Here is a 10,929-nt window from a genome sequence, read left to right on the forward strand (position 1 = left end):
GATTAAGAAACAATGCAGCTGAATAAGAAGTCCTGCCCACCTGTTTCTTTGATATTCACGCTACTGTTTGCACACCTTCCTGGTGAACCAGAACAAGGAGGTAATTTCTTGAAATATATGGTCATAACCAAGGAAAACAACTATGCATCCAATTTTATAACGGTCAAATTATAATGAAATAAAAAATTCTCTTTATTAGATCTGTAACTGACTTTAAATGCATCTCTCTCAATGCTGTTCTTACTACTTTGAAAAAGCACACAGAAAAACCATGCAAGTGTATTTTATCATTTAATAGAAAACCTGTATTACTAACAGCACACCAGTTTCTTAAACAGTTATCAAGTGCTGTTCTAAAATTAATTTTGCAATTAAAGAGTATAAACCTAAATCATAATTTAAAAAAGGCATTTATATCAGTTATTTCAAGTTGTACACATCACGGGAAGCAGCACCATAGCTTGATGAGGAACAAATCCCATCCATAATTTAAACAGCTGGGAACAAGTAATTTCATCCCAAAAAGATACAAATATTCATATCAGTACCACACTTACTAATGCACTTCAGAAAAACCTAAATAATCCAAAAAAGTGCACCCCATTTTGTTTCCTCATACTCATTGTTTCATAATGCTATTTTGCAGAGTTCTTTGTAACTTAGCTATGTTGGCATCCAAGGCTGCTAAGCTGTTCTTAAAGTCCTCTTCATCTCGAGAAGTAAATGTTGAGAAAGAGGATGCACTCCATTCAGACTTCCCTGATATATCATCAAATGAAATGGAATTAAAACCAGCTATTTCACTGTCTTTTTTCTGAGAAATCTCTTTCGGAAATAGCATTGGTATGCAAGGGTATGTACCAGTCTGACGTTGGTCTGGTTTATCTGTGAAGTCTTTTGCAGCTCCACCTGGAGTGCTTTTTGGCCTCATTTGGACTTTGTCTCCTTCTGGCTTCGCTTTATCCCCTGTAACTTCAACTGCATTTTCCATAGTTGTCTTCACACTTAATTTATCCAGAATAGTTGGATCCTTTGCAATCTCACATCCATTCTGCTGCACGGAGTTTGAGAGCTCACAGTGGTAGTCCAACATCTTACAAGCCCCTCTACTTTGGGGTAGCACACCAGTTCTTTCAGAGATTGGCTGCTGTTTTTTGGAGGCACTGCTAGTCAATGGAATATAAAGAGTCTCATCCAACTTGTTTTGCTCATCTAGTAAAGTCCCAGAATCGCTAACTGTTTCTGCATCGTGCTTCAGTGAGCTTAGTAGTATTCCGGGAGCTAATGTTACTTCTTCTGGGAATGTACTGTTTATTTTACTTCCTTCAGCAGCAAACTTTTCATAGGCTAGATTTCGCATTTCTAATTCTCCACTTTTATTTGAGAATTGAAGTTCTGTATCTGTCAAAATATGATCCATTTCTAATTTTTTAAGGTAAGTAATTACTGAAGTACTCCCAGGACACAGATCAGGTTGCATCTGCTTCTCATGGTCTTCCAAAAGAGACTTCGAGAGACCTTTTTCAGTTTTGGGTCTAATGTTGTCTACTGTGAGGTCAGACAGAAGCTTGGCCATACTGCCCTGCAAGGTTCTGTTAAGATAAGATCAATTAATCAGATTTAAAAATAGTCACTAAAAAAATAGTTTAAAACTTTTCTATAACACCGAAACATTAGATTTATCAGACTGTGACAAAGTTACAATCCTCTTTCTACATGTTGTCATAAAATGCAGTATAAATGTGAACCAACTTCAAGTTTCTTGAATTTCTTTCTTCAGCTCAGCTCAATGTGCCTATAAAGTAACTAAAATAGCACAACCCAATGAAGTTCTTGAGATTATTGCTGATTTATCTGCTTTGAGTACTACAAAAGGAAAGAAATCAATGTCAGGAAACTGTTACAAAGCATATAGAAACAGTTATCAAAATCAGTGAGAATTTTTTTCTGAATTATTCTTCCTATTGCATCTAAATAAAAAAAAGAAATAATTCTTCTCATTTTATGCTTTGTACATCAAAAGAAATGAACGCTTAAATGCTTATGTATATAGCATATACATATACACTTGTAATAAGACATCATTATACTACCATCTGGTGGTCAGTATAGTAGTCGTAGAAGTGTGTAATGTGTCTAAACTTCTAGTAAAGAATCTGAAGTGATGATTAAAAATATTCTGCCATTCCAATCAGTATCAACTATAAACAAGACAGACAATAGTTTAACCTCTCGTGCACATCATGTCCAAACAAATTTTACGTACATACCACTTTGCATGTGCAAAAATCTATTTAAGTTTCCCAGCTTGCCACTATATTCATCATAAAAGACCACGATGAAATAAATTCACAGTAATAATTCTAAAAAAACCTGTGAGTAACACCACCTTCATTCGGTGATCCAAGAACTCCCACCTTTACCCATAATTAATAAGTGGGCATAACCTACTTCAAAAGTGTGTACAATTAAAGGAAGGACTGCTCATTCCCACAGGAAGAGCTTACTGTGGGTCCTAAAGACAGATCTTTCTGCAAGTTCTTCTCAAAACAGACCAATTTCTGAACCAGTGTCAAGAAAGAAAGAAGAAAAAATAATTCAGCTTAAAAGTTTCTAAATTCTACAGCTTCAAGGGAAATATCAGTAGGTTTTCAGGTCCACGCACTTCCCCATGGAGCTCCTTATTGGCAGTCTGCTATTAAAACTTAGCACAAGTTATGGAAGATAGCATTTTACTTTACAACAGAACTCAAATCATGGAGCATGACAACTCTATTTTAACAGAATTATAGCACCACTGTAGCAAAAGTAACTACAAAGAGAAGTTTTAGCCTATGTGACCTACTACCACCAAGATAAGAAGATTACAATAATCCAAAGTATGGGGCAGGGTGAGCAGAAAAAAAGTGATGCCAAGAGGCAAAAAAATAGCTTAGCCAATAGTACCTGGTTAATTCACGCAGTCTGTTAACTTCTGCATCACGCTGACGTAACGTTATGCCCAAAATCTTATTTTCTTTCTCTGAAGCTTCCAGCTTAAACTGAAGGCTCTTCACGTTTCCTAATGCCTCTTCCACTTCTAAAATGCCAAGAATTTACCTAATTATTTCTTTTAAGTTTTAAACCACTAAATGAAAGAATAAACAAATTCAAAACCATGTACCAATCTTGAGCTTGGTGGAATGAATGTCATAATGCTGTTTGTTTTCAAGCAATTTTTCTTCTTTATCTTGAATATCTTTTGCAAGATGTTTATTTTCTTCTTTCTGACTTTCTATTATTTTAAGTAGTTCTTCATTTTTAGCCTGCAGTGACTCAAGGCCTTTCAGTGATTCTTTCAATTGACTCTGGAGCATCATATTTACGGACTGCAAAGAAACTACTACCAAAAGTAAAACATAAAAAGTTCAAGTGTTTTGTGTGGTACAGTTTGAATTTATAAATCAAACTAAGTTTTTGAATAATCTTGGTAATACAAATTTTGCTTACAGACAGAAGGGTTTTTTGAAGCAGCAAGATAAAACTCAAGCTTTCTTCTTAATTATCTAATATGTCATCTTCATTTTAAAATGCACATAAGGAAAAATTATCTGCTCAGCAGCTGAAGAGCCGAGTCTTGCTATATGGAGTCTAAACAGGCACAACAATCCATACAAATGCAGTTGCATGATTGGACCCACAACACTTAGTTCAGTTGCCACTAAAGGCCACAATACGTACTGTTGTTTTTTATTTATACATCTGTATCTTTATATGTCTGTATCTATTTAAATAAAGCTTTAACAAAAATGCCCCTAACAAGCATCATTCTCTATGAGTACTTTACATTCATAGCTGCAGCTCTGTCCAGATGTCTTCTCACTTCTTTCTCGTTCCCTGAGTTGCTGGTTTAATATTCTTAGTCTCCTAAATGTGAATTGTGAAAAAGCACAAATTCAGAAAGTTCAGAATAAGTTCAAACCCACTGCATTTTAAATTAGTTTGGTAAGAAGCTGCTACTGAGAATTAAATGTCACAGAACGTTTCAGAAATATAAAAAAGTTTTAATAATGTGTTTTTCTTACATTCCTATATTTCTTCAACACAAAAGACCCTTTGCAAGTTCTGGTAAATATCTTTCCCTCTGTTCTGAGGTAAAGTGCTACCCAGTTATGTATTTGAGAGCTCCCCTGCAATGAGAGACATTTTTGCATTTGAGAATATACTACAAGAAGAATACAAGCAGGCTAACTACCTTGATACTGCAGTTTTCAGAGACGATACATTGATCCCACCTAGACAAAGGCCCAATCATGATGTAACTGATGCTACTAGACTGAAGTCTTGCTATGTGTTAATTATTTATTTTTGAACTATATAGCCTTACCAACACACTTCCTAATATATAAACACTGTGCAGACAAGAATGAAAGGGCCATAACACGTATACCATAATAACGCTAAAATATGCAATTTAGAACAGACCAGTTAAAAATGCTTTAGGCGCATTTGCAGTAAATAGAATCACTGACGAGTTACTAACCTCCGCAGCTGGGCATTTTCACTTCTGAGAGGCTGTAAAGCCAGTGCTATTTCAGCTTGTATATTCGTACTTCCCACTACAGCTGGGAGCAATGATATGCAGTCTTCTATTTCACTGATCAACCTTAACATTTCTGAATCATCTGCAAGAGGTGAGGGACACAAAAAAAAGACTCCATAAACATATAAATGTGTAATATGACAGTAATATTTTATATGCAATTAAGCAATCTACAAAATGATATAATAGTATTTACTTTTTCCCCAAGAAAATATCATCTTTTATTTTAACTATATTTATTTAACTATATTATTTATTTTAACTATATTTATTTAAAATTTTTAAATTTGACTGAAAAATATGCTTTAGGTTCTTGATAAATCACAACCCACCATCCCTCCGACCAACCTTGGTGGGATTGCTGTTGCAATCTGTCTATACTGCTCCCTTTCTCAGGGGAAAACACTGTATATGAAATGGGAACAATCTTTATCCTAGCTGTTACGATAACGTTAAAATACTCCAAAAAATATTTTAATACATATCCAGAGTGAAACACGAAGCTACTAAAGTGTGGAAAACTACTCTAAGATGTCACATATCATCTGACACATACAGCTTTCAGAAACTGCAGTGCTCACTCATTTAACACAGCTCTTGCGTTATTTGTATGTAATCGCCCTACTGCACAATGAAAATGTCCTCACCTTGATCCATTATCAGTGCTCTGAGCTCTCCCAGAAGATATTTTACAGTCTTAACTTTATGGGCTGTTTCTTCTGGACTTTCTTTTCTAGATTTTAGAACTTTCTTCACAAAACTTGTCTTAGAGCTTGTATCTCTCACTGGGGCTATGTCAAGTACATTCAGTTCGTCTTCTTCGCTGACCATGTCCTCACTGTGTTCTTCAGAAGTATCCTCCTCCTTGTTACTCAAAGCATTATGTTTTGCTGAACAATGATGATGGTGCTTCTGTTCAGTCCTCCCGTTCATCATTTCATGTGATTGTAACAGGGCCAGGTGAGCTTGTATGCATCTTATCAAATCTGCTTCTTTTATCTGTTGCTCGTGGTTTGGTGTCATGTCTCTGCCAGAAGATGATGGGATGAATGTAGGCACTGTGGAGTTACTTGAAGCACCTGATGCTATACAAGAGATCACACTAGGAAGAGCAGTGGCAGACTGCATTTGCGCAGCAGTAGCAGAAGCAGTAGAAACTACCGGGCAAACCGCAGGTCCTCCCATCTCTGGCACGCGTTCACTGCCATTGTCTACAGGAACATCCTGCATAAAGAATATTTATATTAAACAAAAAATTAACACATTTTTTTTTAAATCTTAAAAAAACAAAAACAAAAAAAAACTTTTCTGACTCAATGTAGTCTCAATCATACTTTGCAAATTATAAAAGCAACTACAACTCATGAATTGCATAATTTCCCGGTATATTAAAGAGTAATTAAAATGTAAATCTGGTTTAGATTACCTTTATCTTAAATGTTATTGGCAACATTAAAGCACAGTTCTTTTTCAGCTGTTCTGTAAAGAAAAAACCTCAGCAATGTTTTCTTTTTTTGCTTTATGAAAATTCATTCCCTGAATCAAACCAGAACAGGGAAGAAAAAAAATAAAAGACAACACTGTAACCTTTCAGTATTTTAAGTAGATGAATTTCTTAAAAGTCAAGGACAGCACTAACTATACATGGACTGCCTGCAGATGGAAGGCAAGTCTACAGTCTTACAGTTTCAAGGTGCAAGCCCTTTACCACATTTCCCAAGGTGGCAGTTGGTACTCTTCATTAGTTCTATTCTATACCCTGAAATACAAAACTATTTTAAAATGTGGCTCTAGGATAATACACAGTGTCTAAAGAAATAATCAACTTGATCATTGGCAGGGAAAAGCTACATATGAAATATGATTTATAAGGACTTGGTTAATGATCCTAAGGTGATCCTAAGGTGTGTGAGAATGCAATTATTAACAGTAATGAATAATTTCCTGCACCTTCCATGTCTGCTGTCCATTACAGAATTCACCATGCAGAAACAAGCAGCCAGTTGAAATGCCTCTAATTTCATTTTTTTGGTGTCTATACAAAATGTATTTTAAATAGCAGTATTTTCTCTCATTATTTATTCTGTTCATCACTGTAGGTTGAAATATGAAACTTTTTTTCTTTAAGGAAAATTATTACATAAACCCAAGAAAACCCCCACACAAATAAATGTATAAATAAATAGGCAGTGCTAATTTAAAACATTTATTAACAGTCAGAATCAAACTTTTACTTACTAACTGAGTAGATAAGGTATTAGCTGAATGCTGCAGGGACAGAGCTGGCGTGGAGGTAGGTAATCGACAGTTAAAAGCTGTAACATTTTGACATCCTAGAAGAAAACAACACATAGATCAGGGCAATTTTGGGCAAAACTCATACAGTAAAATAGCAGGCTCTACATTAATAGTTCCACTAACCATGATTTGATGTAAGAAAAGGAGTTACAGTAGGAATTTCGTTACTGTTCTGTGGTGGTTGGCCAGTTATCAGAGACATCTGAGTTTGCACATGCTCGCACAGTTTCTGATGCATCACAGGAGAGTGTTGACTGCAAGGCACATGAATTGGTTGAACCATCTGATTCTGTGCCGCGCTGGAAAGTTCCTTCTCAGTAGGTGTGGTGGATGAGGCAAGTTTTCTATTTGATATTGGCACTACAGAGAAAGAAAGAACAAAAAACTCAGCTTAAGTTGTCTCTCTTCTCAGTCTACACAAGCTCATTGTGTTGTCAGGCAGACTCTGGCAGGTTCCTTTGAAAAAGAAAACCAAAAGACACTGTGGCTTAAGATTCCAGTCAGATTTTTACTCACCAGCAAATTAATCCATCATTTTTTTCTTCTAGACAGAGCAACCTAACCCAGTTGGACAGACTGCTGTCCTTGAAGGAAGCACAGAGATTTAATCCTACAGAAGGCCAGTTCGAAAATGCAATTCTTAAAATCTCTGTTTAGCTGCTTCCTAAGCTTTTAGGCCATTTGGAATAACTCATACCAAAGCACTCTCCAAATGTACTTTTCTTACATTGCGTATAATTAAAACTCCATATTTTTACAGTGCTGGAAATATATCAGCTATGCGCTCACCTTCTACAATTCACAAAATAGGCATTCTGCTACATACCTAGTCTGCAGGCCCTACCTGTCTACTAGATTAGAAATCACACAAAAGAAACGGGGTGGAGAAAGGGAGAAACACTAATAAAAGTGAAATATTTCAACTGAGAGCAAGTCAGCCTAGAGTACTCCATCTACCTTTTCATTCAAGTGCTCTGGCCACTAAACCATCTGAGTTCTTATTATTTATTGCAATACTTTCCTGTTTCCAGAAACTGATCTTTGAGAAAAGCCTGGCTGGACACCTACCTCCAGGACAGTTTATAGCTGCGTATCCCAAACAGAGACCAAGTACTGCAATGCTTCATTGTCCAAGAGAAATGAGGCATGGGTATTATCATTCTCCTCCACACTTCCTACCAGCTAAACTTGATGATGTTAGTATATGCAAACACACTCAATTTTCTTCCTTGTACACGAAGCTCAAACATTTGTGAAATTTAGTACCTGTTTAATAAACATTTAAGGTTTCTAAAAGGCAATGAGTAATGCCTACATCCTTTTGTGGATCCAGCCCCAGATCAACCTATAACAAACGACAACAATTATCTGAAGCCTTGTTATATCTCTTCAATAAGCTGAGGAGTCTCTCAATGTTGTTAGAGAAAAGAGCAAGCCCAAGAAAGCCCACTTACCAATTTCTTTTCGGACATGGGCAGGAGTAATGGGTTTTTTCAGCCCTTTCTTCTTGGAAGTATTTCCTTTGGTTAGCAAAGGCTTGGAAGTAATTTTAACAGAAGTTGTTTTCCCAGGTTGCTTACGGATAGTCTCCCTTCCTAGTATTAGTCAAAACAAAAACTAGTCAACAAACCAAATCAAAACAGTCTTACAAAAACCATAACTTAAATTTTCAATAGGTACAACCTGTAGCCTCATTTTGTAAGATATTCTTCAGTAAAGCTGCACAACGGTCAAGTCCATTATGAATAGTATCAACCTGCACAAAGAATACTGCAGTCAGAAAATAAGTATCGCTGTTTTCTTTCAATAAACCAAGATACTGTTTTAGAGGGGAGCGTTCCCCACTCTCTCACCTGAAAAAGAACAGCTGATAACCAGCAAAAACATGTCATTTTCCATGTATTACTTTGCAATTGTATGAAAGATTGCAAACACGCAAATTTTGCAAAAAATCTACATCGTGCTCTTGGACACGTGTCCACTTGCTGGATTTTATGTTTTGGTAATTGCACATGTGTGGCTTTTATTCTTATTTCTATGTACAGTTAAGCTATTATCTACAGCTTATTCCTATTTTGGAGATAACTGACTCAGCACTACACAGAAAACAGCGGTACAGCACTGACTCCATGCAACTTGCTCTTTTCGGCACAAAACCTAACAAATACGGCTACACTTCTGCGAGGGCCTGCTCTATTCCATGAACAGCATAGTTGTGTTTGCAAAATACATCCTGTGCCTTAATGAGATTTATCAGAGCCCAACTCACTGCACACAAAGCCAACTCGCATATATCTGCGAGATGCTGTATAAACACTCTGGCTAGCTTTGCGGGAGCTATTTCTAGTCCAGGTGCAGTAGTATCTAAATTAACCTGTTTTTCTTACATTATTCAAGGTATTCCAATTTCCCTTTTCTTTAGATAACACAGATGACTGTATTAAAAAGTCATTTAATTACCTGATCGTCAGAATCAGTGGAATAGAGAGAGCATCCAGACTCCACATCAGAATGACATCCTTTTCTTAAGCCAAATCTGAAAAAGTCAAATTCACTGTTTACACTACCTCCTTAATACGCAGCAAAGTAAAAAAAATTACTTTTATTCAATAATAGCAAACAAAAGTAAATTAATTTTATCAAGAAACAAAATATCTTTCTGAAAACTTTGCACTGCTGCAACAAACGTGTTAAGCATATATTAACAACTCATGTCAAAGGAGAATTCAGTCTTAACAGTCTTACGTATGGCTAGTAACTGTACAAATTCAATCTTTTATAAATAAAACATGCAGAGAGAGTCAAACCTGTATTTCTACAGGCAAAATTTCTATTCAGTTTGTGTCTGTCTATTCATGGGCTGCTTAGAACTTGGCTGTACTGCCTTTCAGTTAAAAATGTTTTCTGATATATACAAAGAATTGCTGGCTAGTTGTGAGGTATGACAAGTATAGGGTTCCCAAATGATCACATGTACACTCAATCTTAGATAGTAGTCATAATAAAAGTCTTACTGTTTTCTTCCATTTGTTAATTTAGCTGCTCCTGTTAGCCTTCCAGAAGACAGCACCTGTTGATTACAGAAATATATTTTGATTTTCATGAAGTACTTCCACAATATAATTGAAGACTACCATTGCCCACTAATTCCAAGAACTTTTGCTGAGGCAGATCGGTTAATTTACAGCTCTCAGAAGGAGGAAGGAGCCCCCACTACCACTGGGGGCTGAATCTTGTAGTTTTCATTTCACAAAACGTGCCCTTACAGCTTTATTCGTTTCCGTGGCATTCTACAAATACACTAATCACTTAATGACACGGTCAAGGGCTGACATACAAACACACATTCCAGACTGAAACCAAGCTCTATAAATACACACCTGAACTTTGGGGATTTTAAGAATAAACTACAGTTGCCGCTCAAACCACAGCTACACCAAGGTGGAAGAACCCTTGAACGGGCACCTTGCTGCGGTGCCCCGTACCGCCACACCTAAACCCGCTGAGCCCTGAGGAAGGGCTGCTGGGCTAAGCCCAGGAAAGCACAGGCACCCCGTGCCGGAAGGCCCGACTCCCCCTCAGGAGCCGTTACGCTGACCGCCCAGCTCCGCTCTCGGCGGGGACACCCCCTCACCCCGCTCCGAGCAAATCAGGAATCTAACGAGGGGGCTGAGACCCGACTACAGATCAAGGAGGGGCTCCAAACGCCCCCCGCTGCCCCCGGGACCCCCGCCCCGACGCACCTTGCAGGGCCGCGGAGCCCCCGGCCTGGCCATAGCCCGGCCCCGGCCCCGGCAAACGCGGGGGAGGGGCCCCCGCCCGCCCGCCCGCTCCGCCCCCGCCCGCGGGGCGCCGGCCAATCCCGAGCCCGCTTGGCTGACGGACGGGACGGCCGTTGCGGGGGGGCGGGGCTAACGCCCCCCGATCCGCCCCCCTTGGCGGCAGCCGGCGCGGGAAGGGAAAGGAGCCGCTTTGTGGAGGGCGGTCGGGGATTGGCGGAGAATGGGAGGCCAGGAGCCAATCGGAGGAGACACAGGGAATGGGCGGGG

At 38.3% G+C, this 10,929-nt stretch overlaps 1 protein-coding gene across 3 annotated transcripts; it reads right to left on the minus strand.

Moving 5' to 3' along the window:
- Window positions 1-278: 278 nt before the first annotated feature.
- On the minus strand, window positions 279-10,693 carry CCDC14 (coiled-coil domain containing 14). Of its 3 annotated transcripts, none has more exons than XM_087732337.1 (13): window positions 10,624-10,693; window positions 9,895-9,950; window positions 9,341-9,416; window positions 8,564-8,636; window positions 8,335-8,475; window positions 7,004-7,240; window positions 6,821-6,915; window positions 5,230-5,806; window positions 4,523-4,664; window positions 3,827-3,906; window positions 3,164-3,379; window positions 2,947-3,079; window positions 279-1,592 (listed from the first exon to the last, which is right to left on the minus strand). In XM_087732337.1, the coding sequence occupies exons 1-13, from the start codon at window positions 10,654-10,656 to the stop codon at window positions 620-622; spliced, it is 2,832 nt and encodes a 943-aa protein (XP_087588463.1). In that variant the 5' UTR covers window positions 10,657-10,693; the 3' UTR covers window positions 279-619. The 3 variants fall into 3 exon arrangements, with proteins under 3 accessions (XP_087588463.1, XP_087588462.1, XP_087588464.1); XM_087732336.1 differs by having other exon boundaries at window positions 3,164-3,382; XM_087732338.1 differs by lacking the exons at window positions 8,564-8,636; window positions 10,624-10,693 and adding an exon at window positions 10,261-10,481 and having other exon boundaries at window positions 3,164-3,382.
- Between the last annotated feature and the right edge of the window lie 236 nt (window positions 10,694-10,929).

The sequence above is a fragment of the Nipponia nippon genome, unplaced genomic scaffold (assembly GCF_047370975.1).
Source record: "Nipponia nippon isolate SJK-2023a ecotype South Korea unplaced genomic scaffold, ASM4737097v1 scaffold_5, whole genome shotgun sequence".
Taxonomy (NCBI): Eukaryota; Metazoa; Chordata; class Aves; order Pelecaniformes; family Threskiornithidae; genus Nipponia; species Nipponia nippon.

Coding starts and splice junctions, on each gene's coding strand:
- CCDC14 (XM_087732336.1), bottom strand. CDS start 10,656: ATGGCCAGGCCGGGGGCTCCGCGGCCCTGCAAG. Junction 9,417..9,894: donor TTAACAAATGGAAGAAAACA/GTAAGACTTTTA, acceptor TGACTTTTTCAG/ATTTGGCTTAAGAAAAGGAT. Junction 5,807..6,820: donor ATACCTTATCTACTCAGTTA/GTAAGTAAAAGT, acceptor TTCTTTATGCAG/GATGTTCCTGTAGACAATGG.